We start from the raw sequence: 25,621 nt of genomic DNA, 5'->3' as shown, positions 1-25,621 counted from the left end.
AAGTGCCATGGAACCCCGATACCTCGAAAGACCCACTGGAAGCAGGACATCACAGGAGAACCTCAGGAGATGACCCCAATGCCAGAAAGTGCACTAATGACGGAAACAGTGGGAAGAGACCCTGAAATAGAGGTAAATGTTAACAGTAAGATGACTAATTATCAATGCATATTATCAAAGCACTTAGAATTAGTTCTATTGTCTTCTTTATAGCTTCTTTTTAGTGGAGGTAGCTTTATGACTGTAGATTGAAGAAGTGCAAAGATTTTTCAGTTACTGTTAACATTGAAATTGCAGAATACCTTTCCATTCACTCATGTCTAATTCAATCCCCCACTACAATCATTTTCACATCTCTGTTATTGTTTCTCCCTATTATTTTAACCAGGGGCATATCTAGGAACCACAAGGCCTGATAAGAAAATTGCTTGAAGGCCCCCATCTTCACAAATAACATGTCCCATAGTGCCATCTTTGCCCCAAACAGTATGTCTGTGCCATCTTTGTCACCAACTAGCTTTTCAGTGCCCCTAAAAAGCCTGCCTGTGCTTTCTTTGCCCCAAAGAACATGCCCGTTCCATCTCTCCCCCAAACAGCATTCCTGTGTAATTTCTCCCCCAAGCAGCATGCCAGTGCCATATTTGCCCCACACTTACACATCCAAGCTTACACACAAACTCATACACAAGTACATGTGCATGCTCACATATACTTTCACATTCATGCTAACACACACTCTTGCTTTTGTGTGTGTGTTTTTTCTTTAACTTAGAGGAAATCTGTCACATATGCTTGCGGACTTCCCTCTTAGTTTAAAACTTTTGTACATCGCATATATTCTTTTCCTTATATGTGTGAACATCTTTAGTGGCTTAGTGCCTTTTACACCACTATACAGAGTTGGATATGTGAAAATGCATCATCTATTAGTTGCCTCTGTCCTTCTCCTCCAAAAGAAACACATAATTTGATGGCAGATAAAAACAATTCAGCCCATTTAGTCTGCCCATTGCTACCCAACAACTTTCCTTTTTTTCTATTGCCTGCCTTTTTTATACCAGAACTCTTTCTCATGTATCACTTTTTTTTTCTTTCCTAGTCCCCCCCCACACCCCTTCCCTGTCTCTCTCCTCCCCTGCCTGCCTCTCTTGCTCCCTTTCTCCCCCTCCTCCGTCTTCCTGTTTTCTCAATCCTTGTTTCTTCTCTGGCTGATCTCAAGATACTTCTCTGATCCGGAAAACTTTCTTCCGAAACCTCGTAAGACTTCAGGCTTCAGCTAGTGCAACTCTATGTGTGACTGTCTTTATTTCTAGGCTCTTTCTTTGTCTGAAATTCTCTCACTGCTAAACCTACTCATCCTACTCTTCACATTCCAATCTGTTTTTATTCTGCAACTCTGCTATTGTGTTTCCTCTATTCCGTAGCTTATATACACTTAGACAAAATACTAATCTAGAAATCAACATTACAGACATGCAGTAAAAGTCTAACATACCTATGCCATGATGCACATCCAGAGGAAAATACATAGATATATTTATGAGCATAGACATACACATACAACTACTTACAACTATGTAGCTTAAATTTAAGATCACAACGGTATGAATCTAGTCTCACAACAGACTGAAAAAACAAGACTATACAGACATAAGTAAAATATTCATTGCATTGCAGACAAAGGTTTAACAGATACACAGATTAGTGTCACACGTAAGACAGACAGAGACATTTAAAGACATGCAGTGTATCAAAGCCCACCCTGTGCCACACAAGAGTTAATTGATCTTTATATATCACAGAATAGTACACGCATCAAGACACAGATATGAGCGAAACAAAACATGAGATAGAATAAGACTGTATAAAAACTAAATTGAAGGAGCACTATTTTTTATTGAGACACGGTTGCATAGGGATCATGGCATCTGTATGCAGTTTCCACAGGCTGTCTATTTTGCTCCTCTGGTTAGGGACTTTCTTCTGCCATCTTTCTCTTTCTTTGACACGCGAGCGATTTAAAGTGGTATTTGCCCCTGTGGTGTGTAAAAGAACATGCCACAAGGGATACTGTCATGATGTCTGCAAGCCTGGAAGCAACATGACACTGATTGCAGAAAATGGTGGATCAGCAGACACTCTCACAGGGTCTGGATTTAGAGTGGGTAAGTTAAAAAAAAAAATGCAATTGTATACCGAGAATATTAGCTTTTTTGTTACCAGAGTGGTGAGTCTGTAACAAACAGGGCATGGTTAAGTAAACTGCAATAATTGTGTAGGATGCAATAATGGCAGGCACACACTAAAGAGTTAAAGCTTTATGGTGTAAATTATTAGGAATCGTTTCGCATTACCAACCAAATGCTGAACTATAAAACATGTAATGATGGTGTAAGATAAACTTGTAAAATTGAATACTGATGATTTAATTTGCCAGAGGGAGGTTGCTCTCTGGATAGAAAGTTTGGTCTCCAAATAATGAATATTCTTTTTAAACTTTGGCTATTGAAAGAAAATATCGAAATCTAATTTTGTCTACATAGCCTATAGTAACAGATGCATTTGTAGTTGTGATACAAGTAACATAAATATATTAATGCAACTAGTCGAGCGATGATTGTTTCTATGTTGGTTACTATATTTATATATATATGTTCATAAAAAAGATCACTTGTCAGTGGACGCAGCTGTGAGTCAGTCTGTCCTACCTTGATATTGTAATGTGGACATGAGCAAACTTGACCTGTTTTTACTTGTAAAATAAACCATAATTTCACTTAATAAGGACTCCGTGATGAAAACAGAACATGTTAATTCAACTGCAGTTTACAATGGGATTATGAAATAGTGACATGGAGAGGAGTGACATACATTTCTCTTTTTGTTAATAGCCCCTTTTTTTTTTTTTTACAGAGGTAAAGATAACACTGTGACATTTACCAGTATATGTTATACTTTTTATACTATTCTATATAAAAGACTGCTCATTTCTTACCATGATGGTAACATGACCATACAAACTCACACAAATGCATTTTGCATGTTGATAATGTCCCTACACGTGCATGCTGGGAAGAATTAAACAGCATGATGATGCATTAGACACACATTGACGTGCCAGCCAAGTTACACAAACAAAATGCATTTTAGCCCACAACACTTTCAGAATCAAAGAAGTATTATTTTACATAATTCCAATTGAAAGTGGCATCTCTGATGCAGGTACCATTACCAGCATAGTCACTCACTCTAGGAGCTTCTGGATGTTTATTAATGAAGACAATATTTTAACACTTACCACTGTAGATCAGTTATTGCTGTTTTTAAGATGTAATCGGGGAGAAATAACAATGTAAATCACTTAATGTAAAGCTGCAGCTCTAGAGCTGAAGCACAATGCCCAGTCTATAGCCCTTGTGTTCCTCCACTGATTGCTCTGCCAGTTAGTGGTCAAAAAGTGATCCCATTTAAATCAACAGGAGGGCCTTTTGCACAAGCACATAGGACAGTGTTAAGACTAAATAACATACATGGATCAGAGTGGGCAATCGCAGGAAGCTAGAGGTAATAAGTCTGAAAAGCACAAAGAGCGGGGGGAGCAAGAAAAGATGGAAGTGCGGCACATGGCATATCTTTGTGTTTATTCGCTACAGCATGAGGTTACAGGAATGGTGGACAACTGGACATTCTACCACTTTGACAGCGGCACTATATAGTTTTGAAGGGCTAGACACATCAAACTTCTTTTTTGTGAAATGTTTAGTTTGCCCCATTTATGCTTGCACATGTTTTTTTTTTTTACTTTCAACATTTACAAATCCAGAACATATTCACTACAGAGTTATTTTTCACAGTATAACTCTATGGTCAAAGTTATTAAATAAGATACTGGCAACTAAAAGATCTATAAGTGACTCTTTAGTCTAAGTACAGTAACCATCCTGATGTAGGCTACAACAACACAAGCGAGCACATGTATATTACAGCCATCATTATAAATTAATTCCTGATTCTAACTCATGGCTTTTGATTATCGAACATGCCCGAAAACAATGGTGCATCCACTCCCGACACTTAGAATATCGACTATGTGGTCTCAAACCCATATACGATTGTTGCTTGGGAGACCAGTAGTTGACAGAGAGTTTCTCAATCCAGTCTGAGTATGAGTGCCTGACTAATGGATAAAGGGTCCTAACTGAGTGAGCTATGTTACAACACCCATTGATGTACCTTTGTAATGCATTTTTCTAACCTGACCAGGAAAAGTAGCAGATCACTGTTCTCAGATGCATTCTAAGTTGCAGATATGAAAACCGTGGTATTTGTAACATGGGACACTTTTCTTGCTTAGTGTCCCTAATTAAGTAATGGCCTAAGAGTGCAAGATCCGTATAATGTCATGTAGAAAAGGGTGCCTAAGAAGGAGCTTCCTGAAAGCCTTTCTTGTCGGCTCGCCCTTTTTTAATGTGTAGTTAAGTCAAGCAGAGTTCTTGAAAATCATATCACATAATTATACATTATGCAAGGCTAACGTAGCACTGTTTCAGGTGAGTCTTGCCATACTGCACAGATAAATATCAGGGAATCAAAAACACAACTCTGCTGCAAACGTTGGTTCTAACTCTTAATAAACAATTCCTTGTGCAAGAATTGGAGCTGTGATTTTTGCAAGTTTTGTAAGTTTTTGCAAGGTACACTTTAGAGGAAATGTACACTAAACTAGTTCCTTACCAGCTCATACAATTAAATATTGGATACCTTAGCTCAATATTAGTCTTCTGGTACACAGGGCAAATGTTGGTATGGCCACAGCTGGATAGGCGCAGCTGCACACTGTGTGGGCATAAAAAATGAAGTGTGAGGCCTCTCATATCCAGCTATTGGCCGTACTCAAGTCATTGGTAGCTGCTGGCCTTAAAGTGCCAGGGCCACCTTACTGCCCCCACTCCGGCCCTTCTTTAGGATCCCTTTTTCAGGAAATACAATACAATAATTTTATTTCTTTGCAACAGACAGTTTGTAAACCTAGTCCTGTATAGTCTAAAGTGTGTGTCATGTATGTGTTTAAATCACATATTTCACACAGCTTTACTTCGGAAGGTATATGATTCTAAGATGCTAATATTGTTAAGGGGTGTGATAGGTATTATTGTTTTCTTTTATACTTTTTTTTGCCTTGTTTATCATTCTTGTTTATCATTTATCATTGTTTATCATTTAGCTCTGAAAACAAAGATGCAAAGCAGGAGTCCTTCAGCTAAGCACATTAGCACTGACTAAATATTGGTGTGCTATAATGGTATAATAAGGTTGTGAGAACTGTCACATTGTTTTCTGTGTGATGCAGGCATAATTGTGTGTTTCTTTCCTTGCAGTGGTTTGCCCACAACCCTGTATGAATGGAGGCCAGTGCTCTTCAAACAATCACTGCATCTGCCCTCCAGATTATACTGGTCGCTTTTGCCAATTGCCTGCAGTGAGCGGAGGAGGGCGGAATGCAGGAGAGGTGGGCGAAGGTGAGGGGATGGACCCCTCTTCAGGGAAACATGCAGTCTACGCTGTGCAAGTGATTACAGGAGAAGATGAGCCAGATGGCAGGGGGGCAAAAATCAGCCAGTCAGCTCTCACAGTCCCCTTGGGGCCAGGACACACCTCAGCTGAAGGTATTTGTCTTAACTCACCCATTACTGTCCATTTCATAGGAGATACTATGGTTTATAGTCTAAATGTTCAGCGGTCACTGAATAATGATCAAGTAAACTATTCAGGTAGTCATTCTGCAAAAAGGTAACTAAATAAACTTGAGAACGAGTTTGAAGAAAGGGGGTGCTATAAGTTGAAACAATTCAGTCAGTGTTCCAGGCTGTAGGCTTTGAATAGGCAAAATCAGAGAAGTCCACAAAAGGACCTGCACAGAAGACATCACTATGATGAAAACGGGAATGAGCCATTGTAGAGAAGGAGAAATATAAGTCAAAAACAGAAAGCAGGTAACAGTATTTGTACACTTGGGAACTGCAGAGCTGCACAGCTTAAAGTACTGATGTCCAAAGTTCAACCTTTTAATTACAGTCAGAAGTATCTTTTGTCAGACTTCCTACTCAGTAACATTTATTTACAGTGCTGACCTAAGACAACACCTCTAGCCATCCACTCTGCTGCCAACTTCCTTACTACTGAGAACTGGGATACATCGTATCCAGGTGCTCCACCTATTAAGGATATCTAGTGCCTTTTGCTCAGCTTGCCATCTGCACTGATGTTGATCCAAGGATCTGCTACCCTAGACTGTTGCCCCCCCCTTATTCTAACTTTAAAACCCACTTATTCAAGGAAACATCTAATCTATGCTCTTAATATCTGCAGCATCTACAGCCTACATCCTGAAATAAACCATCTGTTCTCCTCACCTTCAAGACCACCATATCACTGACACCACCATATCACCCCTTCTATGATAAAAGCATCCTTACCCAAGCAATCCCTCTCCCTTATCCTCCTAATTTATTGTAAGATCACATCAGCAGGGCCCTATTCTCCTTTTATACCAGAATGTCTTAATATATGTTAATGTTACGGTCAATGTTGTATATTGTCAATTCATTCCACCTATTATAATAGTGTTACAGAGTCTGCTGGAGCTCTGTGAGTAAATGTTTCTACTTGAAGAGATGGAGATGTAGGGCGTTTAGTGTTAAAGCAACCTAGGCAACTACTTGAGGCTTCTCGCAACGTGACAGCACTGGCATATACCACAGCAATAGGATAGAGGCACTCAGTGCAGCTCTCCTTTATCAAGCATAATCAAAAGTGAATATATGCATTTTAATATGAAAATATAGTTGCCACAGAATGATAAAATATTTTGTCTCATCTTAGTTCTTCTACTTTTAACTGCCATGATGAATCTTCCATTGCATTTCGGGAGTGTGCTTTTCAAATGATCCTTTCTGTTTCTTCAGTTCAGGTTCTCCCACCTCTTCTAAATGTCCGAGTCCATCACCCTCCCAATGCATCCATTCAAGTTCATCGAATTGAAGGTCTGGGGCCTGAAGGGACAGCAGTAGGTAGCAGCCAGCATCTTATTCCTTACCCTGAAGGAAACAAGGCTTCAGTCCCGTGGCCTATCACATACAAACCTTTAGGGCGCTGTTTTCAGGACACTCTTCCCAAGCAAGCAGTAAGTGAAAATATCAGCTGAATATAAATAAATGTGCTGTGTCTAACAATGGTTGTACCAATACCATAGTTAATATTTTTTACATGGAATACAGTTCTTACAGCAATAGATACACATTTGGGTATGTATCTTGAGATGCTTAGTATTCCCACGCCAACATGGCATTACTTGTGTGGGACTTATAAGTCATCATATCAACTTCCACACAATTAACTACCTCTGATACCCACTTAGTTCAGCTATTTGGACTGTGCCTATTTGAAACCGAAGGTTGGCATCTGCAATGTGTTAATGTGGATTAGCAATGTGGGATTTTTTTTCGGACTAATCTGCATGTAAAATATGACATTGCCAGTATTTTTTTGGAGGCATATTCCTTTAGAGAGTGTCACTTAGCGGATTTTGGGGTCTGGTTTTCCACTGTGGCTTTTACAGAGCACTGGCTATTTGTTAATATAGGCGTTGTTAAGCATATATGCTGCCAGGGCTACCTGGTATTAAGACCGGCCCTCATGGCACCTGGGTGCAGTGCACCCCTCACACTTGCCATAGTGTGGCCCTGCTGGCACCTTCAACTGTCATTTTCCCTAAACCAGACAAACCATCGAAGGTGCATTGAAATTTCTGGACATAAAAATCTGTGCTAAAATTATTGCAAATTGGATTGCGGCATTGACATTATTTAAGCTTATTAAGTCAACTATACTATGTATAGTTATATCTCTTTAAGTTAATTAAAGCTATTATGGGTTTACACGCTAATGCTATTGCTGAGGGTTTTCTTTCTTTTTTTTTTTTTTTTAACACATCCTATCTTTCACATTCCATTTCTCTGTCAAATGATACAAGGCAATTGCCCTCTTTCCCCACTTTTGCATGTATCGGCTCTGGCGCCCCTTGTCATAGCCATTAATGCCTTTAAAGAGCTTAATACATTGATTTTGTCCACTGAGATAGAAATCATATTGAGCAGTACCTTTCTAACAAATTTACATTCATTGCACCCGAGAGATACCAGAGAGTATAGTAGGGCATCCCATGCAAGATCATCTCCATCTTTAAACAAAGGATTTGTACAGTGCTACGGATATATACAACAAATAATAATATATTAATAATAAATAAAAATAATTTGTGGACAATATTGTGTAATCATCATTCTGCTGGAAAGATAAAATTGATCCTTTATGTATTCAAGTTACAAAGACTTGGAGGGACTGATTTGCATTATTTATTAAAAAAGCAGGATACTATTAAGCAAATGCTGCATTACCAAAATTGTATCTCTTTTGTACATTACATTTTTAGCTGCCTGCTAGGTTTTTTTTTTTAAAGATGATATCAATGTATTAATGTCTGCAGCTAGAGTTTCCCCCTAGTGTAACCTGAGCGTTAAATTACATAAATTGGGCATTCCTGATCTGCCTAAATATCATCAGGCAGACCTTGCAGCTCATGCAATCTTGGTTCAACAAAGACAAAAAAACAGCTTCATACTCCAAAGATCATTATAAAATATTTAATGTGCAATCAAGTCCCAAAACACATGCATAACCGTCAAGAGAAAAAAAATGTATGGCTTAGCGTGTTTCTCGCCTTAAACAGTGCTTACCCATAAATTTAATTCAACCAAAACAATGGAGGGATGCCAGGCTTGATATCAAAAGGAGGTTTACTGACTTATTCCACCAACTCCGGCATTAATACTTAATATATAGAAAAGTTTACTTGCTATGTCCCAAGTACATTATTTTACATGTATTAACATTATACTGCATCTGCCACACTCTTGACCATTCTTCTAATTTACATAAATAAACATGTATACCCTTTACCATTTGTAGTATTGGTAATGAAAATATTAAAACATATGATTATGTGCCCCAGTACAGATCCTAGGGGTACCCCACAAGTCCTTCCTTTGAATATATACCATTAACTGCAACCTTATATCTCCTGTCACTCAATCATATTAATTGCAAAAGGACATACCTTACCCTTGAGGCAGTACAAGTCCCTGAAGTACCCCACTGGCAACAAGACTTTTGTCTGAATACACACAATTAACTACAGACTTCTGTCTCCTGGCCCTCAATCATTGCCGTATCCATTCCAATATCTTAACATCCAAATATAGTGATTGCTTATCACTGGAAAGAAATATCATCCTCAAAATGTGAAAGAGCTGATGCCTCTAGAACATATACCTGAACTTTGGCAGACATTTTCCTTCTTTTCAATATTTGGGCAGTGTAAACTATTGTCCACATTGAATACTGTGGTGTTTTGGAACCTCTGTAGTGTCTTTGGATCACTTCTTGATTTGTTTACATTATATTATTGGCAAACCTACAGCCAGGGCTATTTTTAAACATAATAGTGCATGCTACCCCTACCAGTCTGTGGAGATGGAGGTATGTGCAGCTATTGGCACAGACTTCTCCTAATTTTTCCTATCCAGTCTGCATTGCAACCTTGTCCTGGGAGCCAGAAAATGACATCATATCCTGGCATCATATACAGGACTCAAGAAAGGACACATTAGGAGAGGTCTAAACCAGCAGCTGGGCCATTATGGCTGTTGAGGAGGCCCAAGGTCCCCCTAGGGTTAGCCTGGACCCAGGTGGGCTGTCCCTTTCGTCAGGAATTAAAGATGTCCCTGCTCTACCTATTAATATTAGGCACTCCACTTCTCCCTTTTTAAGACCTGCTCTTAACTTGACCGTGCCCATTTATAGCATTACTCTGATGCATTGCTGAGTAAGTCTTGGGGTACAGTCCTGTTACCTAGGTCTTCCTTGTGGGATACTTTAGCTTAGAGGTCTTGTTCTGCTGTTCCCTGCCATGTCCTGGCGGGGCCTGGCATCTACTCTGCTTTGGTCAGTTGAATCAGTTTCACCCTTGAGTTAGATCCATACAGTTTCCTGGATGGTCTGCTATGCAAGCACTTCTATTCTTTCATCTCTACAGCCTCTGGATTATTTCATAAACTTCATTAGCAGCATGATAGTGTCATGTACCCTGCAGGTGGCTAATTTATGCCTATTATTGTTGAAGAACGTAGTATGCATCCAGAAAGGACCAGTCTTGCCACATTGAAGATCCAGGACAAACTCCCAACTAGAAGGGGCTAGTGTGTTATAATAACCTGCATCAATGTTATGAATATTTGCAATGACATGCTCTAAGATGTTGTTTGACTTTGACACTCTACTAAGATGACAGTCTTTATTCAAAACTGTTCCTTTTTTATCATAAACTACTGTTTTTACAAAAGGCTAGTTAAAAATCATACCTTTAAAATATAAAAAATCCCTATTTGTGAATGTAAGGCACATGTCCTACTCAGAAAGCATTCTATTATTATTATACATTCCTTTCTAGTCTACTGTAAAACTTGCCTGCAGGTTTTTGTTTATTGCAATGATATAACAGAAATATTCTCCGGTGTTTAGTTTTGGATTTCCAACATTCCATAGAAAAGAAGAGAATAGAATATTATCAAACTATGGAACAAACTTTACTTTACAAAAATCCAGTATTGTTTATGTGATATACTGAGCTCTTCACCCCATGTTGTAATCTGCTTTGAAGTAAATGATTACCTTAAAATATGTAGAAATGTATGTCTATAAGAGATGCCACTCTGTCTTGAGATGTCTTGAAAAGATGCAAACTGATCAAAAAAGAATAGCAAATGTAAATTTGATAGCAGGCTGCGGTATGTCCAGCACAAACACTTTCTTTCACACACACTTTTTTTTAGACCATCCCCTTTAATTTAACAGGAAAGCCAGTGTATATAACATTAAACATATGTGTTTCCTCCTAAACAGGGAGCGGTCATGGAAGACAGACCCTTTAATGCCGCCACTTATGAGATACATGCTTGGCTTCTATGGTCCACATTGCCAACTGGACAAATGATAATGTGATCCAATTATTTTAAAAGGGGTTTTAGATGCATATAATGTATATGTTTTTCCTTCACTACCATGAATGTCTCAAAGATATTTTCCAATACAAAAAAAAACAACTAAACAAGTCTGTTTACTGAGAACTGTAGAAATTAGCGTAGCTAGGTCGCCTCTACCATTTGTAGGTCAAAATAAGCGACTCTCATACACATCTCATGCTCAGTGGAATGGAGGGGTAAAATATAAGAACCTGTTTGAGGGAACTGGTTGGATTGGGGGGATATATGTATATACTAAAATAACCTTGGGGGCATCTCCATTCCTGTTCATCCCCTTTGCTGTGGGATCGAGGGGGTTAAAAGTGAAATAAATAACACACGCTTTCCCCCAGGCTCGGGATCAGATTTTAATTTTCCTTTTTTTGGCAGCCTCTCAATGCTGCAGAAAAGTATTTTGCAGGACAGGAGATGTCACTATGTAGAAGGTATGTAGTTGGCATCCTAAGCCTTGTTTGCCTTCCACATATCTCCTATGAAGCTGGAGTTAATTGTTTATTGCAACTATACATATTCTTGTGGCGTGAAATACTTGGTTAAAAATTAACAGACTATTTTATTTTGGAGAAGCCATGAACAAGTTAGCATTAACAATTAGTTTCTCTCTGTTTTTATTCATCTCCCTCTAACCTAACACTACCAGAATCATGGGGGGGGGCAACTTAATAAAAGAGGAGGATAACCGTGAGGAATAACTATGCTTATGCTTAGACATGATAGGTTAAGGCTTTTTCCATACTGTAAACATATGTTAGGTCTTGTGTATTAGGTATTTGGTTCTTGACATAAGAACATTTACCTGGTATATTCAGTTGTAAAATGTACAATTTGTGAATGTGAGACATATGGTTTTACTCACACACTGTGTATTTTTTATCTGGATCCCAGTGTGGCACAAACCCTCTACCAGGACTGACCAAAGAAGAGGATTGCTGTGGCAGCGTTGGGATAGCGTGGGGACAGCACAAGTGTCATAAATGTCCACAATTATCAAGTGAGTGTCTAAATAACTGTTTATACTAGGAGGCTTGATCTTAGGTATATTGTAAAGCCAAAAACAAGGCACAGCTTCCATCGATCTAAATGTATAATTATATGTACATCTCATTAGACAGTGTTTGAGGAATCTGTTGGCACTAAATAAAAGATGATAATGATGTGAGTACATATTACTTCACTGAGGAAAGCATTAAAACATTTCATTCACTTTAAATTTAAGTGACAAGGGTTTATACTACAAAATAAAACACATTCACTCGGTACATTGTAACCATGAGTAGGATGCAAAAGGGCTTGAGATTTATCAAGTTGTAGTACAATAAGTTAAATCTTGATGTTCCTTGGAAGGTACATATATTGAACGTCTTCTAATTCAAAAATGTCTGGGAAAGCCTTATTGTGAAGGAATGGAGTAAGCAGAAATTGGATGTGAATGAAAGAATGATTCAATGCCACCTTGTCCCAAATAGAGATTAAGTTCATAGTGATATTTAGAGTTCTGAGAAGAGATTGATAATATTTGTGTATCATATGTCATATTGAGGGAGGTCATGGATCACTGGTTACCTTTTGATACTAAGTTTATTATTACTATGCAATCCATAATAATCAGTCTGAATAGCCAGGCATCACCAGCAGTAAGTGTTTTTCTTTTAGATATATATAGTAGATTTATTTCTTTTTTTGGTTCTCCCTGTATATTCATTGTTTTAACCCCTAGTGGGGCAGGCTGAACATCACTCCACTGCTCTTTTTTTATTTATATATTTGTACCCAATTATTGAGGTTTTTTATATATATTTTTTGTATCTGTATTAAACATATTGTTTTTACATGCATCCAAGTGCTGTCTCTTGTGTTCAGTTCATAACAATCAGTCTAAACTTTTCTGTTACTAAAAGCTAATGTCTGATTCTTGAATGGAGTAGAAAATAAGATAGATTCATTTTATGTCTGTAAAAACTTTTATGAGTTATGTTGGCGGGTCACTTATGTATAGTCAAAGCATCCACTGCTGTTGCAAGTATGTTGTCAGGTTTGAATGATATTCTATAATTCATGCCCAATAGCCAGTTCTCCTTAAATATAAAACAAATTTTGTAAATGTACTTAAAATGATTAAAGTTTCTTATTACATGCCCAAGGGCATTGTTAGTTCACATGTGTCTTTCTTTAGTTCAATCAAGTAACATTATCAGAAGTGATTATTCACTAGTACTATTGTAAAAATAAATGTATTATAGTAGTCAACTCTCCTTGTTTGGTTTAACCATTAACGTTAATGATAATACTGTTTAGTTCAGTCACTTAGGGGAAATAAATCAGTTTTCATTTTGTTAGGATTTTAAATTCATTTTCCTTTACATGAGAATGTAGGTTTACGAATTGGGTGGATTTTCCCCCCCCCGAATAGGGCAATTTTATGACCTCATCCAGACTTTATTACTCAAAAGTCCTGAGATTTATAAGCATGCACATTGTCACTTGCTTTTATTTTGTTGTTTTGCAAAAATGTCCCTCTTTTTTTAAAGAGGCAATTAAACGTAAATTATTGTGTATGGATATTTACCTTTAAATACAACCAGCTGGGAAGGTCATATTCTGCTTGATACCCCTGGGACTGGCAGGGAAAGAGTTTGGCTGTAGCCTTGTTTTTGATGGAGTTTAGTTACTGCTACGTTTGCCGTCTTGGAATCTCTCACTCCTTTTCTGTTTCCAAACTTCACTATCTTTATATATATATATATATATATATAAAATCAATAACAAGGAAGAATAAACTACTACAGAAAAGAATATAATAGAAAATAACGCGTTTGGAAAATTTGAACCATTTTTTCTCTCTCTGAGAGAGCTCCACACCCTCTCTTTTTTTCTCACCTCTCTTGGATTCTGGAATCATATTTTCCAGAGCTGCCTGAGCTAAAACACAGTTAAAGACAATAGAGCAGGGGGAAGGGAGAGACGGAATCATAAAACGGGACGAAAAATACCATTACAGAGATTAAGATAGAATGCCAGAAAGGAAACAAATAAAGAAACAGAGAATGAGATGTGTTAACAGTTTCTTTTATCAACATAATTATGTTCTTTGCTCTTTTATAGATTCTGGGACTCAGAAAACTGCACCATTCCGAGGCGAGGCGGGATCCGACTGCCCCCTGGGGTACAAAAGACTTAACAGCACTCACTGTCAGGGTAACTGCTTACTATATCACCAATAATCATTGCTTTAAAAGTGTGTGATGGCTTTCAGTAAGTTTAATAGTCTGATCACTAAACAGAGGGTGTACGTGAATTAGCAGACAATGCAAGTTTGCAGCAGACCAACTTCTCTGTTACCAACTCCATTTCTCTTTCCATTCTTGGGGTGATGCTGAGAACGAGAGCTTTTATATCTAATTTATTTCCTGGTTGGTAACACACAAGTTCAACTAAAATCCAACTCGCATGTACACTTGCAAAAAAACCACTCACATACATTCCCTGCAGGGGTCTAAAATAAGAGTTGAAAAAAGGTGAGCAAGTTAACCATTGCATCATACTGACCACATGACTTCTTAGTGATGCACTCACTTCCAAAAAAGGATGTAAAATAGCAACTTTTATTCTACTTCATGGGAAATCTAACAGGACGTAGACTGCTCCTGCCCTGCCTGTCTGTCTGTATAAATATTATGTTACACTTGCAAACTCTCCATTCATTACAGGAGAGAAGTAGATTTAGATACCAATCAGACAGAGTTGATAAAAAAAAAGAGCAGACAAGAGGAGACAGGGCTCACTAAGTTACGTCATCATCATTACCACTACCACTGTGCACCAAGCCTCCAATGTACGATTATTATTTAGTCTGACTCACAAGAAGACTATTGAGTCTGACTCACAAGAAAATTTCACAGATTGCAGACTAGTTGCTTGCAGTTCTCTGTTCTTCACCTTTTGCTATGACCCATTCTGTGTCTTGGCTGGCTTTCTTCATTTTCCATTGTTTTTTTGAAACTGTTGTACTTTATATATATAAAAATTCAGTGATAGTTTTGCTTTTTCTACTGATTTTTAAAAACGTCGGTACCATACTATTGTCTCTTTGCAAGAAGACCACCATTTCCATCTGCCCATCCTATAGCCCCTGTTGCCGTCTGCCCGTCTCACAGACCCCGTTGCCGTGTGCCTGTCCCACAGACCCTGTTACCGTCTGTCCGAGACACAGACCCCATTGCTGTCTACCCATCCCACAGACTCCGTTGCCATCTGCCCATCCAACAGACCCCATTGCCATCTTTCCATTCCATAGACCCCGTTGCTGTAAGCTTTTTTTGAGACTTCCTGCTTCCTACCGTTTGTGTCTATTTGATGGCTCTAAAGAAAATGTCTAAAGCTTACAGCAGACAGTTGTCTACAACTAGGCACATGAACACTGGTCACCCTCAAGCTGAGTTCTGTGCCTGATCCTGCCCCTGCACAGGGGCTCATACCTGACCGGGCACCCACAACCCTGACAAGACTAGAAATATGGTAATGTAGAATTAGTGGACACAATGTCTGAGAAGTCACATACAGTATTATACAACACATATTTGTGCTGCTGCTCCCAATCTATTGTGTCCAAGCAAAAAATGAGTCCGCTTCAAGAATCTCACCACCTTTCCGTCTCACTAAAGTACCGTATTTGCTCGATTATAAGACGAGGTTTTTTCCAGAGCAAATGCTCTGAAAAATACCCCTCGTCTTATAATCGGGGTCGTCTTCTCAGACCCCCCAAAAAATGTCTTCTGGGGCCATGCTGCTTACCGGTCGCGAGCAGCGTCTCTTCTGTTAGAAGCAGGAGGACAGGAAGCTTGCAGCGTCCTCACAGAGCTCTATCTCCCCCTCCCTCCTCTGGGGGCGGGGCCAGAGAAGTTGCTCTACAGCCGGTCCCCTGCAGAAGTCTTCGAGTGAGAGATCTGCAGTTCAGGTAAGGGGGTGGGGGAGGGTTTTTGGGTAAGTATGTGTGATTAATGTGTGAAGTATGTGTGATTAATGGAATGAATGAGTATTTAAATGTGTTTGTGTGTGATAGCATGGATGTGTAAGGGGGGTGGGGGTTGTAGCATGGCATAGGGAGGCTGTAATCCCACTACTATCATCCCCAGGTTCCAGCATGTACATGCTGGGTTAAAAGGCATATCATGGGGCTGAGTGGCATATAGGAGGTTAAAATGCATTTCTGGACCTCCAGAAATGCATTTTAACCCCCTATATGCCACTCAGCCCCATGATATGCCTATATACCTCCAGAAATGCATTTTAACCCCCTATATGCCACTCAGCCCCATGATATGCCTTTTAACCCCCTATATGCATATAGGGGTATAAGGCATATCATGGGGCAGAGTGGCAAATAGGGGGGTATAAAGCATTTCTGGGGGCAGAGTGGCATAACTGGGGGGAGGCAGGTTGGCAAATAAAAGGAAATTTAAAAAATATATTTTTCTCAATCATAGCTTTTATTAAACATGAAAAAATAATTTACATGAATTAATATTTACTGGTAAAACTTTTTTCCTATAGGGTCGTCTTATATTCAGGCTTTTTGTTTTTTTCCTAAATTAATATTTTGATTTTGGGGGGTCGTCTTATAATCGGGGTCGTCTTATAATCGAGCAAATACGGTATTACTCCCTTCACTGTCTTTATCACTGGTGCCAACACCACCAGTTTCTGCTTCTCTTACGATAACAGGACTCATTAGTAATAAGCAAAACAAACAGGGAAGAACTACTATCACCAACTACTGATGGGAACAGTAGTCCATCTATACAGTACACATGTTTCCAACTGCTGGCAAAAAATATATATTCAATTGTTGATTCACAGATATAAATGAGTGCAGTATGCAAGGAGTGTGCCAAAACGGAGAATGCTTGAACACACAGGGTAGCTTCCGATGTTCATGTAAACATGGATATATCTTCATCTCCTCCAAGATGCACTGTGCACGTAAGTAAAATGTGATTCATAAAAAGAAGTCCTCTCTGTGTTGGTCCTCTCTGTGTTCGATCACACAAAAACAAAGCACAAAGCACAAATTCAGCCTTTCATTGTGAGATACTATCAACATTTGTAGGTATAACCTTCACTAAAACATATTTGCACTGCCTTCCTCCATAATGCGAAGTTTGTAAAATTATAAGCTTGTTTGAGCAGGGCCCTCCTCACCTGTTTTCAAATTGTTTTGTTATATACTACTTGTTATGTGCTTTCTAACACTTGTACAGCGGTACCGAATAGGGTGCTATATAAAACAATAAATAATAATAATAATAATACTGTGGCACAGATCTCTACTGGTTCACAATTCAGCAGGAGTAAAAGGTTACAGTCAAAATATAAGACTCACTTCAATGTAATCCTCAAAATCTGTATTTTTCTGAAATTGAAGCTCACAAGCAAAAATTATACTCACAGGGGAGCGAATCAACCCAAAACAGAAATAAAAAAAACATTGAGTGTATATCATCAAAGCCTAAAACGTACTGATCAAAAGAAAAGTTTTAATTGGCGTTAGGGAAGGTTGTTGACCCAGCAAAAGTTTGTTATAACCATTGTGATATGCAAGTACTTTTTATCTTTGCTGTTATTTTATTTTTTTCTCGTTGATTAGGGATTCCTATTCTGCTTGTATGAGACATTGTTAGAATTGAAAATTATTTGCAAGCCTATGACGCTGAACTAAAATATAACTTTTAAGAAGTCCTATTAAATATGAGTTGTCTTATTGAGAAACTTATTTCTAGTAAGGAGGAATTTAACGCCCCAAATCTATGTAACGTTTTTATTTATTTATTTATTTATTTCCTCTGGCCACGTATACATCTTATTTTTAATAGAATTTATTCAGTTATATTTCAGTTTAGTTGTTTTCGAATAGCTATTGTTGGATTAGTGGATTTAATTCCCTCCCTGTGTCTAACAGGGATAAAGGCTTCACTCCTACTTTTTAATCTTATTGCACCGGATTCAACAAGGGTTCTCTAATGTTTTGTTTCTGTGTATGTAGATTACCCTTGCAATGGCAGTCTAAGCTGTATCATTATTTAAATGCACAGTTGACACAATAAGAAAATATGTTATTCGGTGTCTACCAGTAATTTTGCTATTGTTATACTTGTATATCTTGTAGAAGAGAAGGCTGAGTTAATGGGTCTCTGCTTCAGACTGGTAGGCCCAGAAGGGCAGTGCCAACATCCTCTGTCTAAACGAATGACAAGGCAACTCTGCTGCTGTAGCGTGGGAAAGGCATGGGGTCCTCAATGTGAGGCATGCCCTGTAGATGGCACAGGTAAGATGAAGATTTATTTCTACTTAATTAACAAGATACTGTATTTTATCAGCAATTTCTGTCTTACATTTTCTAGAACTTGTAATCACTTGTAAAATGTTTTATTTTTCTTTTCATACAAAAATGCCTTTTTTTAGGTTGTGTTAAAGATGCATTACATCCTATAGCTATACTTTTTCCTAAATGCTCTGTCCACTGTTAATAATGCTGTTCTCCTCGGGAATATTTAGTTTATCTTATTTTTGTCTCTTTGCAGCATCATTTACTGAAATCTGTCCAGCTGGTAAAGGTTACCACATATTGATGTCTCACCAGACTCTCACAATCCAGGGTCAGAGTGACTTCACTCTGCACCTTCATCCCGAAGGAAGTGACACTTTAGCTCCTCCACCAAGAGTTTCAGAACAAGCCTTGCCTTTTAATGTGGATGTGGTTCCTACTCAAAAAACATCGGAAATGGATTCTCCTGGAGGGCAAGGTAAAGGTTTATACTATTGTGAAATGCAGATGACCATAACATTTGCTTGTATAGTTTACTTTAACAGGAAACACACACCCACAAACATATGACAGTAACTAAAAAAACTAATTACCTTTCTGAGGTCTATTCATTAGCCTTCAAGTTATACTGAATTGACAATAGAGTCTAGTTGTGACTGAAATTGAATGACTTGCCTACTCACAAAAACCCATAACAACCCATCTATTCATAGGCTCCAACTTCACAAAGTTGACTAGTGCAGTTCTGGATCTCTGGAATTATAGCGTACTAACCCACCAACTCACAATAACTTTATTATTAATAAAAAAATAATGGTGTTGTTACATCTAAATATATTTTTCTTTCTTTCAGCAGAGGTCACTCCTGTTATGGTAAGTGTTTTTGGATGTAGGTGCAAGGATTATTTCATATTTGTAGTATAGACATGACTGTTATACAATTTGTTATTATTTGTTATCTAAAACTCATAAAACATGTGCAGCATAGACTCTTAGCAGGTATATTGTAAGTCATAGGTTTGTTTCTAATGTCATCCACATAATTTAATGTTTTTTAATCAACATGAATAGTACATAAAACCACTATCCACATCTTAAATAATGGATGGCCTATATTCAGAACAGTAAGGTATTCCTCTCCTGTCCCCACATGCAACATTAGTAAAGAAGTTGCTCAATAAAATTGATAATCGATACTTATATTTATGTTCAGTTATGCAAATGGTGTCAACATGTCCAAACTATGAACCTATGAGAAACAATATGATGTACATATGGCAAATCACTCTGGTCCCATCTAAAAGACTAGCTTGGCGCACATAAAACTTTAATCTATAGATTTGATTGAGCTGCCGAGGTTCAGTATAGTGTAAAATGCTTTATGTGTCTTTTATTTCTATATAAAATCAACTTACCTTGATTTTCAGCTGCCAACCTATGGAACAAACTCAGAGGAAAAGTCCATAGATTTGATGATTCCTGTTTCAACGACACAACAAATTTCCTATCCAGGTAATGTAACTCTGAAACTGTTAATTTCATGATAATTATTTATTTCAGGCATTCTAAACTCCTGCTTGTATTATGTGTATTATGTGTAAACTGATTGTATAAAACGCACAGTGTCACCAAAAGTGACTCTCCCAGCCCCTATCCACAACATCACCTGCACCTTGCCAATGTGGTTCCCTTTTCCACATGCAGCAAATAATACACAAAAATTCCAAAAAGTGATAAAGTGCAATCTCAACACAGAACCTGAATATATAAAAAAACAATTCTTACAAAGATTAAATTACAATCCAGCAAAGCTTTACAAGACTTTCATAATATATGTTATGTTATACATAATATAATATGTATAACTTTTCCTCAGAGGTATCACTCTTTATACTCATTCATTAGGTAATTAAAACAAATTAGCATAATAGCATGGGCAAATAAAACCCATCTATAAAATAAATAATTACTTATATGAAACTACATTTAGTGTACCACCCCATCACATATTTAACAAAAAAAACACTTAATAAAAAAAAAGATCAGACTCCACTTGATCTGCACATTAGTGTTAGGTTGTGAACGGCCTTGTAGTTTGGCAAACAATGTTGCTATCTTAGCTAAACATACCCATTCCACCTAAACCCCTCTATTAGGTTGCCAAATCATAAAAAAGAAAAGACACAAGGAGTGGGAGTCAAAAAAATCCCAAGCAAACTGAGGTTTACATTTCTGTGATATAAGTGGAAGAGGGCCTAGTCTGACCCTAACCCTAACTGGGGCCCTTGTCAATCACAGCACTGCTGACTAGTGCTGAACATACAACAGCCGACTGCACGGATAACTTACTAAGGAAACAGATCTAACAAGCAATTCAAGCTCATTCTATTACACAAACATCAGGACATTACAACGTAGAAGAACATACAAAATACCCATCACGATTAAGATAAAACTATATTGCTGTATGGAAAACATAATAGTAGTGTTTTAAACTAAATATAAATGGAAAAAAATAATAAAAATAAGGATCATTTTTAAAATATATAAATGTGATGTAGCACATAGATGAAAATCATCATGTTATATTAGACTTAGATAATAAACAAACTTTAGAAATATTAAATGTACAATATCTAACAAATACAATATCTGTTAAATAAAGTAACAGCAAGATAATACTAAATGAGATAAACATGACGGTACAAGTCATGTTTGAAAATGATGAAAAAATCAATGAATTCCTATATTACTTAAGGTACCCGGAACAAAGTAAAAACATACGTGTTATCAACTTATTAATGCCAGTTAACGGATTGCCTACTTGTTATGATAATATATGTCATAAGGAAATTTTTGAATTTTAGGAATAATTAAGCCCCGTTATTAAAGCCATCCGGAGTGAGTGTCTACATCCTATTAATCCATTCTGACTCCAACTGTCGCAAATTCTGATTCTACTCCCTCTAGATTGTAAGCTTGATTGAGCAGGACCCCCCTCACCTGTTGTTTCTGTAACTCAGATTGCTATGTTACACAGTATACTACTTGTTATGTCCGGTCTACCCATTGTACAGCACTATGATATTCATTGATTTCGGTATTTGAGAGTCTGTGATTTGTATACTGTACCCATGGTTGATGAACTTCTTCCTGAGATTCTGAAGATGTTTATCTCAGTCCTTAGAATACGAACAGATGCGATTTCTATCTGATGGCGTGACTGTAGATAATTGAGTTTTGGTATGTCTAGTGTTTTAGGCAAGTTGGTTTATCTGTTGGTTTGTGGTAGAGTTAAGTCTGAATGGACTATTTAATGCTAAATTTAAGTTTATGAACATTGTTTCTCCCACAGTACCAACCTTTTATTGTTTCCCTAAGATACAGAAGTGTATAACAAAACCACCAGGGAATAATAGACATGCAAATGGACCAAAAATGATTCAAACTATTTTTTTGGTTGGCTTTTGGCCCATTCAGACGACGAATTACATTCCATGCCAATTTGGTTCGGACAAAAATCCAGGAGGCATTCTTGATTTGGGAACAAAATTTGTTGACTGGTGCCCACATTCACTCGCATTCGCTCTAATTCAATCTCGTTAACTTTTTCTCACACTCTCTAAATGTTTCCCTACCTTCTCTGCTGACCACTTCTGTTTCCACTTGCCCATTTTCTTGTTCTTTATCTTCTCTCTTTCATCTTCTCCCTTTTGTCTTTTATCTTCATTTTTCATCCACATCTCTGCGGACATAACCTGGAGCAAGCTTCTGGTAACGTCCCCCTGAGGGGAGATGACATCACCAGAAGTGCCACTACTTTGGGGCAAAATAGCAGCGCTTTTGGCAACGTCCTATCACCCATTTGGAGGATCAGATATAACCCAATGCGACCTTCGAGCAAAATAGTAGCGCCCTAAGGTGAACGTCCGTCACAATTGCAGTGCTTTCAGTGACGTCACCCGATTGGAGGATTGGGGGAGAGTATGTCACCGAGAATCCAATATTTTGGTGGATGTTTGTGCCAGGTTATGTCCATTGAGATGTGAAAGAAGATAAAAGAGAGAAGGTGAAAGAGAAAACATAGAAGAGTGAAGATGAAGAACAAGAAGATGTGGAAGCAGAAATGGTCAGCAGAGAAGGAATGGAAACATTCGGAAGTGAGAGAGAGAGTGAATGAAAGTGTCAAAGATACAACCCATACCATACAGAAGCTAAAGGCATGCCATTATTGGCTTTCTAAATGTTATTCCGATATTTATTGTGACCTTCTATAATTATTTCATCTTTAATGGCAAATATTATAAGCAGATCAGGGGCACAACAATGGGCACTTGCTGCATTGTTATGCAAATTAATATTGCAAAATAGTTAATACTAGATGACTATCCATTACCCTCACCATGTATGGATGAAACATTTGCATTCCTGCCTGTTGACCAGTCCACAAAGATTTAAAATGGTGCTTGCTTGTAATTAGAACATCCACATTCATGAGAATTATTTAATATTAATACCCAAAATGAGTTATACTAATATACCCATATTGTACTTGGCATTCCTCCAGCCTCATTTGGCAGGAGTACTTTATTGTATGCACACATTCCTAGCACTAAATGTCTTCTGGATGGCAGGATTGTCATAAGCAGGCCTGTGAGAGAGCATAAAGAAGATTTATTGGAAGTGTTACGAGGGTTAATGGAAAATGGGTTAAGGGCAAAAAGAACAGTTGCTAATGTAAACGTTTTAGTACATGCACGCAATCCAGAAAACGTAGCAAATCTTTTCTTGAGCACATTTTCTTACACCAACACAGCGGGCAATTACTTTTAAGGGATCCATGTATAAAGTGGATATAGAGGCAAAGGTGATAATTATTAACCTTATTTGCATGTGTCTACCCAGAATCCCTTGCGGTTGTGGCAGCACCATGAGATTTCTGAGGGAAAATGAGTATAAAAAATGACCTCCCTACCTGAAGATAAATTTGAAAAGGGAGAAAAAAAATGCATTTTGATTTTTTTTAGTCAGACTTTTTTTTCCATGACTTTTGCCCATGGAGTATTAAATATTTGATATTGCATAGCGAGTTACCTTGAAGAGATGCAAGGGGTTCTACTGGAACTTGAAACATCTCATCGGTCCAGTGTCCTGGATAAACACCAGAACCTTCCCTGTCACTGGGGACAAAAAGTGACCCGGGGAATTATAGGCCTGTTAGTTTAACTTCTGTTGTGTGTAAACTGTTTGAGGGTTTCCTAAGAGATGCTACTTTGGAGAATCTCAATGAAAATAAATGTATGACTCCATATCAGCATGGGTTTACAAGGGATCGGTCAAACTAACCTGATCAGCTTTTATGAGGAGGTGAGCTCAAGACTGGATCGGGGTGAATCGCTGGATGTTGTATATCTTGATTTTTCCAAAACATTTGATACGGTGCCACGTAAAAGGCTGGTACATAAAATGAGAACGCTTGGGCTGGGGGTGAACGTGTGTATGTGGGTAAGTAACTGGCTCAGTGATAGGAAACAGAGGGTGGTTATTAATGGTACATACTCTGAGTGGGTGACTGTTACTAGTGAGGTACCACAGGGGTCAGTTTTGTGTCCTATTCTTTTTAATATATTTATTAATGACCTTGTAGAGGGATTGTATAGTAAAGTATCAATCTTTGCAGACGATACTAAGCTCTGTAACGTGGTTAACACAATAGAGGACAGTGCACGATTACAAATGGATCTGCATAGGTTGGAGGCTTGGGCTGGGATGTGGCAGATGAGGTTCAACACAGATAAATGTAAGGTTATGCACATGGGGAAGAAAAATCCAGGCTGGGAATATGTATTAAATGGGAAAACACTGGGGACGACTGACATGGAAAAGGACTTAGGAGTTTTAGTTAACAGTAAATTTACCTGTAGCGACCAGTGTCAGGCAGCTGCTGCTAAGGCAAATAAGATCATGGGGTGCATCAAAAGGGGCATAGATGCCCACGACAAGGAAATAATTCTACCACTGTACAAGTCACTAGTCAGACCACACATGGAATACTGTGTACAGTACTGGGCACCAGTGTACAAGAAAGATATAGTGGAGCTGGAGAGGGTTCAAAGACGGGCAACCAGAGTAATAAGGGGAATGGGAGGACTACAGTACCCAGAAAGATTATCAGAATTAGGGTTATTTAGTTTGGAAAAAAGACGGCTTAGGGGGGACTTAATAACTATGTATAAATATATAAGGGGGCAGTACAGAGATCACTCCCAGGACCTATTTATACCCAGGACTATCTATAACAAGGGGACATCCTCTACGGCTGGAGAAAATAAGGTTTCTATACCAGCACAGACGGGGGTTCTTTACAGTAAGAGCAGTGAGATTATGGAACTCTCTGCCAGAGGAAGTGGTAATGGTAAACTCAATAAAAGAGTTCAAAGGAGCCTGGACGTGTTTCTTGAAAGCAATAATATTACAAGTTATGGATATTAGATTAATAGATTAATAGGGACAGAACGTTGATCCAGGGATTTATTCTGATTTATTTGGAGTCGGGAAGGAATTTTCCCCCTGGTATGGGGCAATTGGCATCTGCTTCATAAGGGTTTTTTGCCTTCCTCTGGATCAACACAGTAGGGACACAATATATATATAGGTTGAACTTGATGGACTTAAGAACTATGTTACTATGTTACTATTATGCATAATTATCCTTTTCTGGGGAGGATGGCTTTACACTATTTGTCTACATCTTTCTACGTTTCCTCATAGAAATTGTTCTGCAACCCACCACTGTGGCTGTTCGACAAGTGCCTCCTGAATATCATCAGAACAGTGCTGCAGAAATTGCCCCCATCCAGGTAACAGGTGAGTTTTGAGGCAGTAACATCATGATGTAAAAACAATTGCTTTACTTAATATTCACCCCCAGAATTTATTTTTTTAATTAGCAACTGATGAGTGTAAACTGACGAGGAACCTGTGTGGCTATGGAGAATGCATATCTACTCCTACTGGGTATGAATGTAGCTGCTACACGGGGTATCAGCCACACCCGGTGAGCAAGCATTGTGTAGGTGAGTAACACTAAAGCTAGAAATCAAGCTAACATAGAGTAACTAAAAAAACATCGTATGTAAAG

At 38.1% G+C, this 25,621-nt stretch overlaps 1 protein-coding gene across 2 annotated transcripts in view; it reads left to right on the top strand.

Moving 5' to 3' along the window:
• Positions 1-1,155: 1,155 nt before the first annotated feature.
• The window catches only part of LTBP3 (latent transforming growth factor beta binding protein 3), a 44,131-nt gene continuing 19,665 nt past the window's right edge, over positions 1,156-25,621 (top strand). Inside the window, exons 1-12 of one of the 2 annotated variants that reach the window (XM_053448569.1) lie at positions 1,156-2,165; positions 5,379-5,666; positions 6,966-7,183; positions 12,045-12,150; positions 14,262-14,354; positions 17,016-17,138; positions 18,322-18,480; positions 18,737-18,958; positions 19,337-19,353; positions 19,908-19,992; positions 25,252-25,347; positions 25,431-25,556. In XM_053448569.1, the coding sequence (XP_053304544.1) occupies positions 1,922-2,165; positions 5,379-5,666; positions 6,966-7,183; positions 12,045-12,150; positions 14,262-14,354; positions 17,016-17,138; positions 18,322-18,480; positions 18,737-18,958; positions 19,337-19,353; positions 19,908-19,992; positions 25,252-25,347; positions 25,431-25,556 (1,777 nt within the window). In that variant the 5' untranslated portion in view covers positions 1,156-1,921. Of the gene's footprint in view, positions 2,166-5,378; positions 5,667-6,965; positions 7,184-12,044; positions 12,151-14,261; positions 14,355-17,015; positions 17,139-18,321; positions 18,481-18,736; positions 18,959-19,333; positions 19,354-19,907; positions 19,993-25,251; positions 25,348-25,430; positions 25,557-25,621 lie in introns of both variants that reach the window. The other variant, XM_053448568.1, reaches the window with a different exon arrangement.

Source organism: Spea bombifrons, chromosome 10, assembly GCF_027358695.1.
Source record: "Spea bombifrons isolate aSpeBom1 chromosome 10, aSpeBom1.2.pri, whole genome shotgun sequence".
Classification (NCBI taxonomy): domain Eukaryota; kingdom Metazoa; phylum Chordata; class Amphibia; order Anura; family Pelobatidae; genus Spea; species Spea bombifrons.
This window is presented reverse-complemented; position numbering and strand designations above follow the sequence as displayed.